The sequence below is a fragment of the Cynoglossus semilaevis genome, chromosome 6 (assembly GCF_000523025.1).
Source record: "Cynoglossus semilaevis isolate Cse_v1.0 chromosome 6, Cse_v1.0, whole genome shotgun sequence".
NCBI lineage: Eukaryota > Metazoa > Chordata > Actinopteri > Pleuronectiformes > Cynoglossidae > Cynoglossus > Cynoglossus semilaevis.
The window spans coordinates 2,904,486-2,925,115 of NC_024312.1; the positions used below are offsets into that span (position 1 = coordinate 2,904,486).

Below are 20,630 nucleotides of genomic sequence, written 5' to 3' on the forward strand. Positions count from 1 at the left end.
GCAGCAACAGCAACAGCAGCAGCAGCAGGGACAGTTAACTCTCGCCTGTTTCTGTGTCACTCATTAGACAAAGAAGAAAACAGGAAGTGGGCGTCAGTCTGGGACATTTCTATTGTCTCTCCTGTCCACAGACATGTCCACCAGAGGGCGGAGACGTTTGTTGTCACGGTGATACAACGTTACTGCGTCTACTGACGACATCAAGAACATCTTCGCAGAACGTAGTGAAAACCTGGAGAAAACCTGGAGAAAACCTGGAATCCTGGAATCTTTCCTCTGCAGCTTCATTCACACCATTCACCAGGAAGACGTTAATGGTCGTCTACACGATCCCATCAACAGCTCCACCCTCTGGAGACATCATCCTCATCCTTCCTTCTCTGGAATTCCTCTGTTCCATCTAACTGACTGCCCCCTGCTGGTCACCTGGACTCTGGGACAACACCTGGTCCAGGTTTACCCAGGTTGATACTGTGGACAGCATCAGGATCGACTACAGGACAGAATGGAGCGGTCGTACGGTGGCAGAGCGGTCAGTGCTCTAGCCTTACAGCAGGAACATCAACGGTTCAAGCCCTGGCTCCAGCTGCAGGAGGGTCCAAATATCTGCTGTACTACGTCATTCAAATGAACTTTGATGCATGTATCAGTACAGGGGTGTCAAACATCCGGCCCGCGGGCCAGAACTGGCCCGCTAGGTTGAATGTGACACCTGAACTTGAACCATTAAAAAAAAATTACAACGACAAAAAAAATTATAGAGACAGAGACAGATATGTTTCTCACCCCCCTCTGACCCCTCACCCCCCTCTGACCCCTCACTTTAAAAAAACAAACAAAAATCCCTTCCTTCCGTTTCTTTTTCAGTTCCACACAGACACCACTAGAACGTTTCCTGGCAGCAGTGAGTTGATTTCAGATTCGCACCTGCGACCCTCTGGCCACATGCCCGACCCTCTCACAGAACCACTGGTCCACAGGCCGTTCAACATCGATTTAAAGTTAAAGGAACAGTTCCTGGTTCGGTGGAAGTGGTGAATGTCGGAGTGATGTTGATGCAGCTGGAGGAGGAAGAGGAGGAGGAGGAGGAGGAGGAGGAGCAGGAGGAAGAGGAGGAGGAAGAGGAGGAGGGAGTCAGAACTTCCTGTCTCTGCCTCTTCATCTCTGTGCACTGAGAAATAAGTGAAAGGAGTCAGAGACGGAGCTGCTGGAGAACCGGAGCGGAACAAGGAGAAGAGGAAGAGGAGGAAGAGGAGGAGGAGGAGGAGGCTCGGAATCTCTTCCTTCCGTTCCTTTTTCAGTTCCACACAGACACCGCTAGAACGTTTCCCGGCAGCAGTGAGTTGATTTCAGATTCGCACCTGCGACCCTCTGGCCACATGCCCGACCCTCTCACAGAACCACTGGACCACAGGCCGTTCAACATCGATTTAAAGTTAAAGGAACAGTTCCTGGTTCGGTGGAAGTGGTGAATGTCGGAGTGATGTTGATGCAGCTGGAGGAGGAAGATGAGGAGGAGGAGGAAGAGGAGGAGGAGGGGGAAGAGGAGGAGGAGGAGGAGGAGGAGGAGGAAGAGGAGGAGGGGGGAGTCAGATGGAGGCAGAACTTCCTGTCTCTGCCTCTTCATCTCTGTGCACTGAGAAATAAGTGAAAGGAGTCAGAGACGGAGCTGCTGGAGAACCGGAGCGGAACAAGGAGAAGAGGAAGAGGAGGAAGAGGAGGAGGAGGAAGAGGAGGCTCGGAGTCAGCGGCGTCATCACTGCGTGCGTGTGGATTGTAAGAAGCGATGAAAAGTTGTCACATCAGAGCTGGAATCTTCTTGTTGCTTCCCCGAAACTCTGACTGATCCGGAATTTCACTGGATTTCGCGGAGAAAAATCGCGCTGCACCTCGTGCGCTTTTACACCCGTGGAGTCCGTGTGTGTGTGTGTGTGTGAGAGAGAGAGAGAGAGAGGGAGACAGTGTTTGCATGTGAGAGAGCGTGTGTGTGTGTGTGAGAGTGTGAGGATGCTGGAGGGCAATGCCCCTTCTTCGACAGGATGAGATTTGTCGAAAGGCGCTGGAGCTTCTGTCGGACCTGTGCTCCAGAGGGGAGGTCCAGGACGACCACTGTCTGGACTTCATCTACTACTTCAGGGACCTGGCCAGACCGCGATACACGGACTCGGGTCAGTTTTTACTCTCCTCCCTCCAACCCCGCTAGTTCCTTCCTTCCTTCCTTCTTCTTTGTTTATTTTTTTATTTTATTTTAACGCCGGTTCATGTTCTGGTGTGGGACCCAGAGGTGGACTGGAACTACATTTAGAACTTTGAACTTTGAATTGGATTCAGTCATCTCTGGAAAATAAATAATAATAAAAAAAAAAAAATTGTCAAATCAGTTCCGTATTCTATGATCCCATTTAGAGAAAAATAATGGGTAAAGCACAGCTCAGAGTTTTCCAACAACCTCGATGGTGGCCACTGATGTAGTTCAGGCTGTGAGGTAACGACTCCTCAGCCGCGTACGTCTTTGTATCTGTCTTTGTATTTGTGTTTGTGCCCCCCCCCCTGTGTATGTTGTTCTTATATGTTGCCTTTTAAAGCCGCTACGATCCGTCATTAAACATGCATGATGAAAGGGAAGTTGGAGCTCGCAGACTGGTTTCCCTGAGGAGCTGTGACCCACTTCCTCCTGTAACCGCTCTAAATGCACGCACACACAGTTTGATCCACAACAAACACGGCTTCCTCTGATCCAGACGGGTTTGAGGGCAGCACCGCCGCCGCCGCCACCGCCGCCGCTGCTGCTCTCTGGTTCTGCCGGAGAACGTGGGTTTAAAAATAAAGGCTGGACGGGGCCTCGTGTTTGGTGAAGAAAATACCGATACACTGAAACATCGCAATATTTACTTTTACGATCCCGTATCAATCTCCTCAGTCATCAGTTATTGATTATTTTCTCACCAACTCCCAGTCCAATATTCTCGGTGTTGGTTGATTTTCTTTTTCTTTTCTTTCTTCTCTAGTGATTCCAAATGTAGATCCCTCTGTTCCAGTGTCAGGAACTGATGTTCAGATGGAACAGAGTCTGAGACTAGGATCACACTGGGACTACAGTTAGATTGGGGAAAAAAACCCTCCTCGATATATCGTCATGACGACAGTATCGCAGTAAATTGTATCGTGATACGTATCATATCGCCAGATCTTTACAATATGATTCAATATGTCGCAGAGCCCATAGTATTGTAATATATCGCAATATATCACATCGTGACCCCTGTATCGTGATACGTATCGTATCACCAAAATCTTGCCAGTCCTCAGCCCTATTCAATACTGTGTTGTAGGATGCAAAACTTTTAGTATGGGTACTACCTTTGGTCATAACCGGTTATGAGTCCCATATGGGCCAGAGCCTAACAAACCAGAATTGGTCAGAATGTTTCTATCACACAGAGAAGATCGGCCATGGTTAATGAGTGGTGGGTCACATGTCGCCCTAGAGCCGCAGGTTTGGAACCACAACTACAGAAAGAGTTTGAACTGATTTTTTTTTTTTTTTAAGTAATAACAACAGGATAAATTGACGGCTCCTCCGTCCGAGGAACTGCTTAAAGGTTTCAGAGAAAACGGTTCTTCCTTTTATTACATCCTTGATTGCGTTCTGGGGGTTTTGTTGCCAGGCAACACAACATGATTAGATATTTACTTTGGAGGAAGTCCGTGTCTGTGGTGACGTTCCTGGATCAGACCAAGATCCTGAAGGGTTTTTATTTGTTTGTTTTTTTTTAATTTTCATCATTTTTCTCTGACATTATCTCTGTCCACCAGGTTGACCTTTGACCTTCAGATATGTTCTCTTATTGACCCACTGCTGACTGGGCTGTTACAGGTTATTGAGCTGTTCTCAGTGTCTGCTTCCTTAGAGGATAGGGGTGTGAAGGGGGGGCAAGAAGGAGGATTCTGGGAATTTGAGGTCCAGACCATCTAGGGCCAAGTTAGGAGTTTTTAATTCAGGACTTGGAGAGATCTTGGTCTGGAAGAACCTTGAAAACCTTGAAAGCCTTGAGTGGAGAGATTGGCTTCATGTCAACGTGTTTACAGCTGGTACTGTGTCGTTCCCACACCTGGTGTCAAGGCTGGTTCAGAAAACAGCAGTTCAGGGAGTGTCATGTGACTCCACTCCCCTTTTTTTCTTTTTTTTTAAAATAATTTAACAACTTAAATTTTCACAGTACATTAAAGTACATTAAAGTCTAAATAAGTACTTTAATATTTAATGGAAGTAAAATTTAAAAAAAGGGAAACCAGGTTTCGCTTCCACTCAGTTCCACTGGAAAACACACTTTATGTTTTAACTGTGATTTGACTCCACGGTTCTGGACCTGCGGGCTGTAATCTAGACCCGACACAGTCTCAGCCATGTGACCAAAATATCAGTTTGTCAGAATATGGTGAGGAAAGTTAAGACCAGAGCTAACATTGATTCCCGGCTCGGTCACAGACAGATGGAGCTCAGATCACCAACAAACACAGTGGACTTTTTTCAATCTGCCTAAATGTCTGCACTGAAATATGAGTCACGCTAAAAGAAAAATAATGAAAAACTTAATCAATAAAACCTGTGTCTAATTTCACCCCAAAACACACCAAGCTAATCTAGACGTAGCCCGGTCTTAAAATAACTAACTAAATAAAAAAGGCCTTGAAAAAAAACAACAACAGAAAATTTAATGAAAAAAAAAAAGAAAAGTGAATTAAAAATGTGGCAGAAAGACGTCTGCCACCAATTATCACCTGAAATAATCCATGAAAATAGCTTGGAATGAGACTAAAATAGTTTGATTATTTCAGGATAAGTCACTGAAACAGCACCTAAAATATAAAACAGGAAGCTTAACTACTACTAATCAACAAGTTAGCTAAAAAATGTCAAGAAGCAAGGATTAAGTCAACGTCTATCAAAGGAAACAACAATAAAAAAGAGAGGCTAAAAATAGCCAAAGGAACTCGCCCCCAACAACAGATACAATTAGACTTAGCAAAATAGCTAAATGCTAAAGCTAAACCAGCAGCTGACAAACACCGTCAGCACCGTCAGTGTTAGCCTTTAGCTAAGTTCAGGAGCAAATGTCTAAGATGAAGAAGAACAAGAAAACCTGTTAATTATCATTTGTCAAATCAGAAGGATTAATGTTCCAATCCAGGCATGGGCAAACTATGGCCCCGGGGGCCAAATGTGGCCCGTTTGGCTTTTCAATCAGGTCCGACAAATTATGTTGTTAATTTATATTATCGCGTTACACTTGAGCATTTCAGCCGTTTTTGTAATTTATACTATCGCGTTACACTTGAGCATTTCAGCCGTCATGCATGACTTTTGAGTTGAGTTATTTATCTTACACAAATGCTCCATCTATCTGCCCCCCCCTCCCCCAGCCCCCCGTCAAATTTTAGCGGGTCAAAGATTTTGTCCACGCCTGTTCTAATCCCAGATTTACAGATGTGACCATTTATAACCCTCCTCACTCTTCACATTAGGAGCTGGTTTATTATATTTTTGTCAGCTGTTATATCATAGTCCAGAGAGAGAGAGAGAGAGAGAGAGAGAGGGAGAGAGAGATGAAGTGTGTGTAGGATGGAAAAAGCTATAAAGGCTACCGTCCCAGTGAATCAGCCATTTAGCGCTGATGCTTACTCTATTAAAGTGGTTTAATTGCAGGTTATTATCTGTGTGAGTGAGTTGGATTGGAAACAGAGATTCACTGGCCCGGCTGAGAGGATCTGCCCGGTCCTGGACCCGTGTTGGTCCTGCTCTGGGACCAGAGTGAGGATGTGATGGACCTTTAATGAACCTGCCAGTCGTCGTCACTAATCCGACCGCAGAGAGACGGCACCAATAACAGCAGCTCCTCACCGCCGGCAGTTACAGCGCGCGACGTGTCGTCGTTATTATCCTGACGTATGGATTTAATAATAGGAACCAGACCAGGACACAGGAAGCTGCCAAGTAGTGGTTCATATAAAAACTCCAAACGTTTGTTTCTAAATGTCTCTGCAGATCAGATTTGATGACATCGCAAACAATCACACAATCTTCCAGGCCCTACTTTCCTCTTCACCTTCCTATCCAAACAAACTTGTTCTTCTAATCACCATCCAGTAAAATCTAAAACCTGCTGCCAACGTTTACATTCCAACACCAAAGGTCACACCAAGGTCTCCTCTTCTCAACCAGGATAAACCCGCTGCCAACGTTTACATTCCAGCACTGCAGGTCACACCAAGGTCTCCTCTTCTCAACCTGACCACAAGGTGAATCATGGGAGGATTTTTTTTTAGCCACGTTTTCGGACCGCTCTTATTAACGCCTCAGAATCAGACACCACTGTCGCACAGATTCACGCTCTCCAACCACAGACAATTACTCTCATCAAAATGTGTCTCGCCTCGTTTTCATTTTAATTGTCGACATCACTGAGTGAGGGAAGAGCTCGCTGATTGTCGGATCTCCTAAATCCAATTAAATGTCAGCAGCGGAGCCGGGTCTAGACCTCGTTGGGTTGATTGCGAGTTGACGAGCGGAGAAACCCCGTGGAGTTAGAGGAGACGACGTCGCAGGTTCGTCTGGGAACGGTTCAGAAACGAACGCCGTGTTTCTTTGTTTTAATAGTTTTTGACCCTGATGTAAATCAAGGTATTAAAGGGACGTTTTAGTGCGGGGACCAGAAACTAGGTCTGTAAGACTACATTAAAACTCGGTCGGTTTCTATTTGTTGTGATCAGACAAGGTTCTAGTCCAAAAGACCTGAAGCCAACAATTCAATTTGAAACCATTAATTCTGACATCACCGCTGACGTCACGGATCAAGCACGGAGCCACAGTTTGTCAACCGCTCCAATCCGTCACGGATCAAGCACGAAGCCACAGTTTGTCAACCGCTCCAATCCAGACCAGGTTCTTGGACGTGGAGTAACATCTGGTCCATCTGGTCCATCTGGTACCTGGAGCTGGTATTTCCAGCAGTGACTCCGTTCACTCTCCCTCACAGCCGTCTGTAAGGTCGTGATTTAAAAGCAGTATTTGAAGTATTAATAATGGATCAAACGACTGTGTACGTTATGAAACTGCTGCCTTGTCATAACAAACCACTAAAGAAACCACAGAGCGGCCGTTTGAACCCAGCGGAGCGTTTAGCAGCTATAGACTCAGATCGTTCCCTCGGAGAATTTACAGAGCTGACTTCAGATGTCGGCCGCCGTTGTCTGAAACAGTGTCTAATCAGATCTGGTTTTTAATCTGTTAACATTAAAGACATTACACTCTGGTTGAGTCAGATTCAAACCAACTGTCAGTTCTGCATCTCCTCCTGGTTTTTGAACGGTGGAGAAACCTGGTTTATTTGGACAGAATTTCAAATAAATGGGAACCCTGGTGGGACTGGGATGTGAACCGATGACCCACTTGCTGTGGGCGCCAATGCTTACCACCTGGGATTAGATGTCATCAAGGCAAAGCAATATTCTCTAATAATGATCTATATAGATAAAAAGAGATAAATGTAAGGCTAACGGTTAAAGTTAGTGGTGCAGAAAAAATACTGCTTTCAGAGTTAAAAAAAATAATTTGTGTGTCTCACAGATATCTAGAACAGGAGTTCTCAATTACCAATCTTTTATTCAGTCAAAGGTTTAGCATGAACGGAAATTAGGGATATTAGTGATGTCCGATAATATTGGCCGACCGATAGATGGAAATTAGCCATGTCCGATAATATTGGCCGACTGATATTTTTGGCCCGATATTATTAAATTACATAATATCAGTTAAATTTGTTATTAGTTTTTCCTCCGATAATGAAAACCCAATAACGCAACGTCTGAGTTAAATTTATACCAAAGCTAACGGTAATTTATCTTCTGAGCACTTGTCAAAACAGAAATATCTTAAAGGTAGCTGTTCTGTTTTTGTTTTTAGCAATATTCCTGATAGAAAAACTTTAAAAAGAATATCTTCAAACATTGGATATTTGGGGATTTTAGTTGTCAGTTAAAGCAAAAGCTGGAAGGAGAATCAGGGATGTCCACGGTGATGGACTCTGGTCGACGTCAAATATAGGATTTAACTGGGTTTGTGTACCGTGGTACTCACACATAAAAAAGAAAAACTCCTGAACTAAAAATACTTTCCATGTGGTAAAACTCCTGAACTAAAAATACTTTCCAAGGATTTTCTCTTATTTTCTACACCATTAACAAAAACCCGTTTATTCCAATCAGTCGGCTGCAGCCTCAGGACAAAGACCGTGAAGTGATTTCCTTTTAAAGTGAAGGACCAAACTCTAATGGCCTCCATAAATTAGCTCATGTCAAAGTGGGCCGAGCCCTGGAGTCTCCGCCGTCCCATTAGGAGAATCTCTGGGCTCTATTAGCAGCGAAGACAAATAACAAACACTTTCAAAGGCAAACGCTGTTAAATGGAATATAAATATGACGGTTGACAGCTGTTAAAAGCATTTTCTTGATCTTCTGGCACCGAGGAGGTACATTATGATCAGGGTTGGTGTGATATCATCAGAATGTTCTGGACTCCTCACAGAGCCAGGGCAGACTCACGGATGTGTCTGTCGTCCACCGTCTTCGGAGGACGGTCTGATCTCTGCTTTTAGTCCACTTTGTAAAAGGCTGCTCCACAAGGACGGAGAAATCCTCCCAGCTCCAGCCCACTGACCACAGTGCTCTTTAGCCAACAGTTAGTCAGAAACCTCTCCACGGCTAATGGATTACAACACTGTTCCTCTGTGGTCTCAGATGTCAGTCCACCTCCGAGTCAGTCAGAGACAGAACCTTGGACTGGAAGAACAGGGCTGTGTATTGGCAAGAAGGTGGCGATACCGTACGTATCACGATACGAAATATTGCAACTCAAAAGGCACGGCGGTATAGAGTATAGGGTACCCTATATATATAGAGTTTAGAGTCCAAGTGTCTCTCGAGTCTCAGACTCTGTTGAGTATTTTATAGAGTCCAAGTGTTTCTCTAGTCTCAGACTCTGTTCCATCTGAACATCAGTTCCTGACATCGGAACAGAGGGATCTACATTTGGAATCACTAGAGAAGAAAGAAAAGAAAAAGAAAATGAACCAACACCAGGAATATTGGACTGGGAGTTGGTGATGAAAAATCCATAAACTAATGAAGGATATACGCATTTGTATCAATATTTTCTCACAACCCTAGTAATTAACACAAGACCGGTACCAGTTCCATTTCTCAGGTCTTTTACAGGTCACATGACAGCGTTCACTGAATCTTGAATCTGAGTCAACGTTTTTTCTTTTTGTTTGTTTGTTTTTTCTGATCTCCAGATGTGTCAGTGAGCCTACTCTCCCTGCTGGTGACCACCTGTGGTCTGGCGCTCTTCAGCGTCTCTCTCTTCGTATCATGGAAGATCTGCTGGAGGCCACTGAGTGGCCGCTTCTTACCAGATGTGCTCAAGGGGGCGCACTTCCTGGGGGGAGACCAGCAGCCCGTCCTCACAGAGGTAAAGAAGAAGTGTTTCTATTGTCTTATGTATAAACACACGACTCTATCTTTGAGACTCACCATCTGTAGAAGGTAACTGAACGATGTCTGTGTTCCAGGTGGACGGGGAGGAGCGGGAGTACAGCGAGGACGGCTGTGTGAAGGAGTCGTCTGGACTCCACTCTGCTGTGGCCGTCCCAGAGACGGGCCTGAAAATCAGCCACACGTCGCCTGACATCCAGTTAGAGACTCAGGCCAAGGTGGAGAAAAACCAGGTCCACACTTTGGCCAGAGACAGAGTCCAGAGACAGACGACTGAGCCGACCTCGTCTGTACGGTTAGCAAACATCAATCCCTGATTCTACTGCGTACCGTCAAGTGTCTTTAGTACATTCTCAAATGGTTAAAAAAAAAAGGTGGAGTCACAAAAGGACCAACGAGTTCTGAACTGTTCTTTTCCTGGTTTAAAACCAGTTGAATTTTTCATGTGTTGTTTTTTTTTTCCGTAGGCACAACTCCATCCGTCGTCAGATGAACTTGTCCAATCCCGACTTCAACCTTGCTCAGTTTCAACGACAGGATTCTCTGTCAGGCTTGGGCAGCCTCAAACCAGAACTCTACAAGCAGCATTCCGTGGACTCGGAAGACGGACGCCACAGTGGCAGCTGTGGACGTCTTCAGTTCATGCTCAAATTTGACTTTGACCTGGAGCAGCTGATCGTGAAGATCCACAAGGCCCATGACCTTCCCGCTAAGGACTTCTCAGGAACCTCCGATCCTTACGTCAAGATCTACTTACTGCCTGACCGTAAAACTAAGCATCAAACCAAGGTGCACCGCAAGACACTCAACCCTGTGTTCGACGAGGTCTTTCTCTTTCCCGTGGCGTACGGCGAGCTGCCCAGCAGGAAGCTGCATTTCAGCGTCTACGACTTTGACAGGTTTTCACGCCATGACGTGATAGGCCAAGTAGTCGTGGACAACTTTCTGGATCTTGCCGACTTTCCCCGGGAGACGAAACTGTGCAAGCACATACAATATGTAACCTCGGTGAGATATGGACTTCTCTTTACTTCACTGTCTTTGTGTTCGTCCTCGTTCTGACACCAGGTCTTTCCTGGACGGGGTCTTTGGGGTAAAAGTATCAGTGGTAGTTTTAATCCCTGGTCCTCTTCTCTGTCTGACCATATCCTGGTCAAACCATCGGTACGACCAGTATCACTAGCGCGGGCAGGGACTTGTTTCTGATTTCTGGTCCAAGTGAAGCTCCTCTGAAGTTTGAGGAGGCAGAGACATGAAAATATACTTAGATACAGTTAATGTTTAATGAAAGCAGCAGGGGACACTTGTGGGGGGGCTAGTGGGGGGGGGGGGTCTAGTGACCCAGATCTTCACTAACACTTAGCCAGTGAAATAGCAACATTTGCCCGTACTACATTATTCACTCTGAGGAAGCTACAGCTTTGGGTTCTCAGCCTGGAGTCCAGCAGGTTTTCAGACGTTTGTCGGTTCAGTGGTTCAGGACTCAGATACGGGTAGACGTGAGTGAGTGAGTGAGTGAATGAGTGTGAATGTTGGGTTTTTTTTTTTTTAAATACGAGGATCCCTGCTCTCCACGTCCCTGAAACTTCAGTATGATCCTCAGCTGGACGTAGACTGAGGAGGAATTACCGAGACGACGGCTTTAAAAAAAAAAGTTTAGAACAACTCGGAAATTCTGCTCATCAGCACCACCTATGTGCACCACAGTTGATGTCTTTCAACTCAGTGGCTAATTCCAGTGTTGTCATATTTAAATATATCAGCTGGATGTTAGTCTGTAACACCGAGCTAGCAGCCCAACAACAGTCGGTCTGTAGACCTCTCCACATTTAACTTAGCAAGAATTTCCCAAGTGTAGGATCAATCAAGTTCACATTATTATTATTATTATAAACTGCAGGGAAACATAATGTCCACGTCATCAGGATGGAGATGTTCTGATGTTCAGGCTCAAAGATTTTCTCACGGAGAAAAAAGGTGATTTAAAAAAAAACTAAAGTCAGAATATCTAAACAAACGGGCTTCGTTTGAAGTCTGTGAAGTTTGGCCAAAGTCAATGAGGCTTTGAAATTCATGAACACAAAACAACAACAACACAACAACAACAAAACACATCTGCTCCTCGGGAAATAATGAAGTAGAGAGGCAGGACATGATCGTTAGCCAGGTTAGCGCTGCACCAGTTCAGACATGTTACTGATCCCATTAGACTGCCGTACAAAGACCCGCTGAGAAAACACTACACAATACACACAATACACACAATACACACACACACACTCTCTCTCTCATCTGTTGTTCTAACACCTTCCAGTCCCTGGACAGACTCTCAGATGAACAGGGTCGGTGTAAATGGGTTAGATGTTTCTCTGTGAGCCCGACATCTGAACCAGAGCTGCAGGAAGTCCCCCGTGTCAGTCACGTACTAAATATAATCAGGACTTCATCATTTATTTACTAAGATGAGCATGCGATGCTAACTGCTGCCGAGCAACGATGCTAACTGCTGCCGAGCAAAGATGCTAACTGCTGCCGAGCAATGTTTGAGCCGAGGCCACGGAACCGAAAAGTTTCAAAGAGCTTTTATGGACTTTTGAGTGAAACCATCCTAAGAAAGGCTTTTTATTCTGCTCCTGTTTTTATTCAGAGGGGCACTCACTCAATTACCCATATCCCAGTCTCCCTCTTTACATCCGGCTGATCAAAGATGCTAACTGCTGCCAACCAAAGATGCTAACTGCTGCTGAGCAAAGATGCTAACCGCTGCCAGGCAAAGATGCTAACCGCTGCCGAGCAAAGATGCTAACTGTTGCTCTTTTCCTGCGCACGAACAGTGAATCTGTTTTAAGGTGTGTTTGCCTTAAAAATGATCGCAGCTTAAATTCACGCTGTGTTTTTTCCATTTTGAACATTTTGAAGTGATATGATAAACTTCTATTATGATCATTATTCACTCCTTGAACGAAAGTCCGTTCAGAAAACCAACCGTTGACCATCGTAGCCAACAGCAGACGTTCACGCCAAACGTTTGGTGACAACATTTTTGGAGACTCTTTTATCACACAGTGTCTCCTTCACAACTGGGTCACACCCCCTGGGTACATGGGGCAGTACCCTGCACTGGTCCAGTCCCCGGTGCGTGTGCATAAATCATAGAACACACACACACACACAAACAGCAGACTTTAATTTATGTCCTCCCGAGCGCTGCCTTATAGAAAATGAAAGGAGCTTCATCCTTGGGCGTGTGCGTTGACATCGTCAGCGCCGCCTGAACTTGTTCCTGTTCGCCTCATTAGACCAGCTGATTAGTGTGTGGTTGAGGAAAAACAGCCCTCGTCCTTTTGTGAGATTTTTTAATTAACCTACAACCTGAGGTTGGTCGTCTCTTCTGTGCGACTTCGTGTTGAAGTGTCTCACTGTTAACCCACATACTGTTAATTACTGATGCAGCCATTAAAGTCCCACAATGCACCTGAGGTATTAAAACATACAGCATCTACCACAGGCGGGGGTGGGGGGGATTCACAACGATGATGATGATGAACAATAACTAGGACTGTGCCTTTAAATCATTAACATATATTTATTAATTATAGAAAAATAATGTATCACACACTCCCTCCCAGTAGGTGGTAGTAATGCACCTAAAGTAAAGAAGATGAACAGGATGGACTGAGTGAACAAGAAGCAGCTACGGAAGACCATGCTTGGCAGAACAAACCACCGTTCACACCACCATTCACACCAACGTTCACACTGCCGTTCACACCACCCTTCACACCACCGTTCACACCACCGTTCACACTAACCATTCACACCACCATTCAAACCACCGTTCACACCACCATTCACAAAACCATTCACGCCACCATTCACACTACGGTCATTTCAACAGTGAACATTTCATCCTGAACATGTTGACTATAAGGAAGAAGTTTCAGAAAAAAAAGTTTGAGAATTTGTTATCGTGAAACGTTTCGCAAGAGGCTCGGACAACTTTTCTTTTGTTTTTACTTCCGACATTCTCTCTCTGGACCAACTACAACGCATCATTTCTCCCTGACCTTTAACCCTCGGGCTCGTTTCCTGTAGACCACCTTGACTTCATCCTGTACATGTTGACTATAAGGAAGAAGTTTCAGAAAAAAAAGTTTGAGAATTTCTTATCGTCAAACGTTTCGCAAGTTTCGCAAGAGGCTCGGACACCTTTTCTTTTTTTTTGTTTTTACTTCCGACATTCTCTCTCTGGACCAACTACAACGCATCATTTCTCCCTGACCTTTAACCCTCGGGCTCGTTTCCTGTAGACCACGCAAACTAGTCTATGGAACTGTTTGGGTTCAGGACGTCGTTTTTCGGACATCTACGATGTTCTTACTCTGTCGTCCTCATCTGAAGAACCTCCTGAAGACGAAGACGATGAAGAAGACGATGAAGAGTTCAGAGACACTGGAACCTGCTGCTGGTCCAGGACCAGTCAATACTATCGAGTGCAGTCTGGTTGGCCTGTAATTAGGACCTTGATAAATGAGTCCACTGTGTGCATACAGTGTGTGTATGTGTGTGTGTATGTGTGTGTGTGTGTGTAGACTTCATTCAGTAAAGCAGGTTCCCGTTTCCCAACAGTGACAGATGGAGCCGTCCAACCAGCACTTGTCCTCCCATTTGACCTTATTGACTAAGTGAGAAACATGATGCTGCAGAGGCTCATGGTCCGTCGAGTCGGTCTGTGATCCTGACTGTATCACAACAGCGTCCAGAGAACCTACAGATGTTGGCGCTAATCATTCCCAGCTCTTTAAGCTAAGCTAACGTTCAAGTGTACCATTAGCATGCTACCGGTGTCGTCGCTGTATTTACATTTATGCATTTAGCAGATGTTTGGTTTGTTTTTTTATCCAAAGGAATCAAACGCTACGCTTCCCAGGCAGGCGTGCTAACCGCTGCACTATGGAACCGACATCTGTAATTAGTCCAAAATGTTGTGTCTTCAGATCAACAGATACTGTAGATCATAGCCAGTGACGACTGAAGCTCCTGTTCCTCCGTGTTCTTACGGAACAACCAGTGGAAAACAGTTCCATCACGGGGTCACGACCGTTCAGCACGGACTGAGAAAGTTGTGTCATCTACACCCCCCCCCCCCCTTCTGCCACGGTGCGTTCACTTGCTCAGCCTCAGTCAGTGATTTATTTACTTCCACCGTGTTCATCCAACCACAGACGTGGTCCTGTTGATGAGGCCTCGTCCGACCTGATCTGCTGTCAGTCCTGACGCTGAGTCCCACTGAAGTTACTGCACTTTGGTTTTTGGTATTTTTTTTTATTTAAACATGACTTTCCTCGGACTTAGCTAACGCGAAGCTAACCTTTAGCCTCAAAGTATTTCATACTGATAAATATCAGGGAGTACTTTGAATTTAATATAAAGTAATACTTCAAACTAGGGATGTCTGATATTAACTTCTTGCTGATATCCGATATGCTAATTTTCGATTCCAATATCAACCAATACCGATACAGGCCTGGTGATATTTATTTATTTATCTGTTCAAACCACTGTATGAGTTCCTGACACCAACGTTCTCCATCAAATCCCCTGATTATTAAAATAAATTAATAAAATGATCTACAATGCTGCCACCTAGTGGCTTTCACATTCACATACAGCCGTTTTCCCCCAAAACAATTTTTAGCTCACAAACCATTGTGTTATCGGGATTTCATTATCGGAGAAAAAAAAAAACAACGATAACGATTCTCACAGATATTACACAGTTATGCTAATATCGGTCGGCTGAGTTTATCGGACATCTCTACGTCAGTTTCCTGGTGATGACGAGGGGGGGGCGGGGAGTCCTCTGTGTGTGTGTGTGTGTGTGTTCTTCAGTCGAGTGCTTTACTCCAGAGGAGCTGATAATCTCATTGGCCAGAGCAGCAGTGACCGTGGTCTGACCACAGCCTTGGTTTGAGCGCTGGTACCGATGGGTGTGCTGCACCAAATGACCACTAGGGTACCTGAAGGTCCGGGGTCTGTAGTGGAGTCAGGATTAACGTCAAGACCAAGATGAGACGTTGATCTGTAGCAGATGATGTAGAGACAAACTGAGGTGTGTGTGTGTGTGTGTGTGTGTGTGAGAGAGAGAGAGAGAGAGAGAGAGAAGGGCTCACAATGGACAAACGTCAGTATATGTGTGTGTGTGTGTGTGTGTGTCATGGGAGCAGGTTATTGCATTATCTGTGGAGAGCTGCAGGCCTGCCAGTATTCCAGCTTGTGTGTGTGTGTGTGTGTGTGTGTGTGTTCCACCTTCCGTTCCATCATTAACACCCAGGGCTGTGTGCAGCGACAATGATGCAACGTCAGAGGCAGAGTGTGTGATTCACAGTGTCATGGACCTCCAACAACAGCTTGTGTGTGTGTGTGTGTGTGTGTCTGTCTGCCCTGTCAGAAAATGTAATGAATTATTTCCCAGGTGTTTCACGCAGAGGAAGAAAATGTTTTCCTTTTTTCCTCAGTGGTTTGTCAGAGTTCACAACGATAAAACGTGGAGAATCTCAGACTGGTCTAGAAGGTTCTACAAGAATCTGATGAATGTTCCTCACACTTTGACTCTTTGACTCTTTGACTCACTAGCAGGACTGTCCGATAACATCGGCCAACCGATATTACTAGCCTGATAATTAAGTCATATCTGTAAGAATCGTTATCGTTTTTTTCCTGCGATAATGAAAACTCGATAACGCAACGTCTGAGGTTCACCAAATGATGTATGACCTAAAAAAATTGTTTTGGTAACGTCTGAGGTTCACCAAAGGATGTATGACCTAAAAAAATTGTTTTGGGGAAAAACCATTGTATATGAAAAAGAAAGACACTAGATGGCAGCATTGCAAACCAATTTATGAATCTATTTTAATCATCAGAGGGAGACACTAGATGGCAGCATAGCAGATCATTTTATGAATCTATTTTAATCATCAGAGGATTGGATGGAGAACGACATACAGTGGTTTGAACAGATAAACACATAAATATTATCAGGTTCAAATTGGGGGGGGGGGGGAAAAAGTGAATTCTTGGAGGGTGAGGGTTTGGATCAGAACCCCTGATGAGGTGGTTCCACTGAATGTGTGTGTGTGTGTGTGTGTGTGTGTAGCTAATTAATCCCTGATCAGTGTGAGACTGAGCTCATATTGATATATGAGCAGGCAGTCATTTTCCTCCAACATGTCTGACCTTTAACTAGCTTCCTTGCTAATTAGCCGACAAAGACCAGACCTAGAATCATTAACGTCCTGTGGATTCACCAGAGCAGGTTAACTGCAGGGACACGGAGCAGAGCAGCTCTTTTTTTTTTTTTAGCTTTTAAGCTAATCGTGAGTTTGAACTCTGAAGCAAACAAAACTAAAAATAAAAGTCGAACCATTGTTCGTGTCCCACAAACGCCCCACGGGCTCACACTCTGCCGTCACACACTATTTCCAGATCTGTTAATTGGAGGTGAGAGGAGCGCGGCGGCAGACTGAACGTAGATAAAGTTGTGAAAATGGGGAAATTCTCTCTCAGGGAGGNNNTGTGAGTGGGTGTGGGGGGGGGGGGGTCCAGAAGATACCGACAGGAAACCAGTGTTGTACTGGAGCAGGTTCACACACTACAATCACACACAGTGACATCACGTCAACATGGCCGCAGACCTGATCTCGAGTTAGGAGGGTTTCCATTTTTTGCTGTTAGCAAGAAAGTTTGACTTGTTTTTCCTACAAAAACAAAAGCATTTGGAGAAACTGACGCCTACAGGCATTTGCAAAAAAACAATGACACCTACTGTACCGTGATGGAACAGCAGTGTTAATGGTGTCACAGAGAAACGTGTCATGAAATGTGTTCAATTGTCTGTAATTAATGAATCTATTCAAAATGATCACGTCATAAAAACAGCCTCTACTATCACGTCACAGCGCCCCCTACTCACATATAACCTTCACATATATTTCATATATAAACCTAATAAACTGTGTGTCATTTGAAAAGCTTAGTACTGGCACCATTTGAGTCAACAAATATAGAGGGTTCCAGCACCAAGTTTCCCATCAGTTCCGAGGTCTGTAGTCCAAAGACGCCCTAGTGGACGCCCTAGTGGACGTAGGTCTGTAGTCCGTGGACGCCCTAGTGGACGCCCTAGTGGACAGCATGTACAGTGATTCCTGTTGAAGTATTTATTATTATTACTTCCACTCTCCAGTCCTGACTGAGACGCAGGTGAACTTTGACCACAGAGAATTAGCCTCGGCGCTAACGTTTGTTTTTCTAATCTCAGGACAACGTGGACCTGGGGGAGCTGATGTTTTCGTTGTGTTATCTGCCCACGGCTGGTAGACTCACCATCACTATCATCAAAGCCAGGAACCTCAAAGCCATGGACATCACTGGAGCCTCAGGTGGGCGCTGACGGTCACTGCAGTGTCTGAGGCCTTTTTAATGAAAATTCTAATTTTTTTTTCCTGACATCTGGTCTCGTGTCCTTGATCAAAGACGTTCATTCTTTGTCCCCAGACCCTTACGTTAAAGTTTCTTTAATGTGCGACGGACGCCGACTGAAGAAGAGGAAGACGTCGACGAAGCGGAACACTCTGAACCCTGTGTACAACGAGGCCATCGTCTTCGACGTTCCTCCGGAGAACATCGACCAGATCAGCCTGCTGATAGCCGTCATGGACTACGACAGGTCAGTAGGTCAAATATACCTGGGCTAACACCAAAAACACACGATAGTCTGGACCTTTGAAGATGTTCAGGTTCTGTCCGATCTCCTAACATCAAACACAACAAAGCCTTTCTAACCAAAGAACATCAGTCGTGGACCTGCAGGATCTGGTTTTCACCGAGGACTTTGATACGTAGTGATCAGCCACGCCCTGTTATGCTCCTTCCCCGACCTAGTAACAAACTTTACTGTGTCCAGTACCACAGTCCACGGTACGTTACACCATGTACTACCCTTGTATTTGTATCTTGCAGTACCACTAGTACAACCAGCAGAGCGACACTGATCAAGTACTGATCAAAATAACTAATTCAACATAAGAAGTTTTTATTCTTATTTAACAGACAAAAACCCCCAACAATTTCACCCCTCTACCTCTGCCCCCCCCACCCCACACACACACACCAAGATCAAGCTAGAATATGTATTAATTTAAAGCCCCTGTTCAACAGTTAGCAACCAAATCCAAATGTGGATCATATTCCTCTCCACACCATTAGAGGGCGTCTAAATTCATGTCACAGATGAAACATATTTGTGATATGACGTGATATTAAACTTCAGACTCAGCAGCACAAAGACCAGGATGTTCTGACTGCAGTGACATGGAGCTGTAGCAGCTGTTAGCATTAGCATTGAGCTAAAAACAAATGAAACAGTGACTTACCTCCAGGCCAGGCTGCAGCAGGAGTTCCTGTTGGTTCCATCTTTGAAGCCACGGCTTCATCCACGTGTTTCCTCCTCTTCTTCTTCTTCTTTCTTGTTTTTTTGTTGTTGTTTGGTTCAAATGTTGTCACAGGAAACACCAGAGCTTCCTGATGACACAGCTCTTTTAACTCCATGTTTGTCAGCCATTTTGAATCATTTCTTTAGTAACAAATTTCCATATCTGTGTTCTCAAACTTTTTTTGTACCAAAAAAAGAAAAAATAAACAGATAAAATCCCCAAAGATTTAAACAAAGAGGACCAGGCTTCATGTGAGGGAAACTTTCAGAGGTGACACAGGTGGGACAGATTGGAGCAAGAAAACAGGAAGTGAAGACTCCAGCATTGAGATGTGACACTCATTACCAAAATAAAAGAAGAAACAGGAGCTTGAATAGTGAGCAGTTAGAACCTGTCCAACTGTTACTGATTTGTTTATAATAATAATGATAATAATTGAAATCATTTCTGTGCTAACAATGCTAATTCTTTTAGTTATAATTTAGCCATCACTCCATCCATTCTGTAATCGAGATTTTTTGCTAGTTTAATTTAGTAACTGAAAATAAAAGTTAAGAGTTTTTATTTTTAATATTTTTGTTAAAAACTAAGACTAAAAACCCAAACTCTTCTTTACACCTTCTCTGACCTTCAGGGTCGGACACAACGAAGTGATCGGCGTCTGCAGTGTCGGCACAGAGGCCGAGAGTCTGGGTCGAGAACACTGGAGTGAAATGCTGTCGTACCCTCGGAAACCCATCGCACACTGGCACCTGCTGATGGAGGTGAGGTTGTCGGTGCGACGCTGCAGTGTTTGAGTCTGATCTTTCATGTTGACGATTGTTTTTTTTCAAACGCTGCCATGATCTTTTCATGCTTCTGTCAAGGACAAGAGGAAAAAGGTGAGACGAGATGCTTTTAGCAACTGACGCTAGCTCTGCTAAATGGTAAAATGCTAACGCTGACGCTTTGGCCTGACCGCAAATACCAGCATGCTGATGCTCACCACACTAGCCTGTTGCTTTAGCGTGCTAATACTTAGCCAATGCTGCTGGGGTGTGTTTATGAACCAAAGTCGTGGAAGATTTAACGTAAGTGAAGCGAACACGGCTGATCACGTTGATAATTTGTTAGCATCGCGGCTCGTCAATTAGCCGTCTGCAGCAAAATGTCAACGCAATCCATCCAGGAAATGTCAAAAAATTTGATCGAAAGACACAAATGTCAACCTGGTGATGGGATTAGAGGAAATGTCAGAGAAAAGCACGACCGTTCGTGTTCATCCCTATCAGCCGAGCATCGTTGATATCGGCCAATCAGTGTCCACGGGTCGTGAGGTCAAAGGTTGAAACATCGTACGTTAGGATAAACCAATCAGACGTCGTAGAACTTCCATTCACTCCTCGTGTCAGGTTTCACATTTCACACTCAGGTGTAGCCATGGTGTTGGCAACACACACACACACACACACACACACACACACACACACACACACACACACACACACACACACCCCCCCTGCCTCTGACACTCATTAAAAAGATCCGCTCTGACCAGATGCTGGACACAGATCCATACAAATTCAACACTGAGGTTTCAAAGCG

The 20,630-nt window shown here is 44.7% G+C and overlaps 1 protein-coding gene across 2 annotated transcripts in view; it reads left to right on the forward strand.

Annotated features, from left to right (window-relative positions):
- The first annotated feature begins 1,581 nt into the window (after positions 1-1,581).
- The window catches only part of syt9b (synaptotagmin IXb), a 21,511-nt gene continuing 2,462 nt past the window's right edge, over positions 1,582-20,630 (forward strand). Inside the window, exons 1-8 of one of the 2 annotated variants that reach the window (XM_008311247.3) lie at positions 1,582-2,168; positions 9,354-9,529; positions 9,630-9,847; positions 10,020-10,560; positions 17,873-17,993; positions 18,109-18,280; positions 19,681-19,810; positions 19,913-19,927. In XM_008311247.3, the coding sequence (XP_008309469.1) occupies positions 2,021-2,168; positions 9,354-9,529; positions 9,630-9,847; positions 10,020-10,560; positions 17,873-17,993; positions 18,109-18,280; positions 19,681-19,810; positions 19,913-19,927 (1,521 nt within the window). In that variant the 5' untranslated portion in view covers positions 1,582-2,020. The remainder of the gene's footprint in view (positions 2,169-9,353; positions 9,530-9,629; positions 9,848-10,019; positions 10,561-17,872; positions 17,994-18,108; positions 18,281-19,680; positions 19,811-19,912; positions 19,928-20,630) is intronic. The other variant, XM_008311248.3, reaches the window with a different exon arrangement.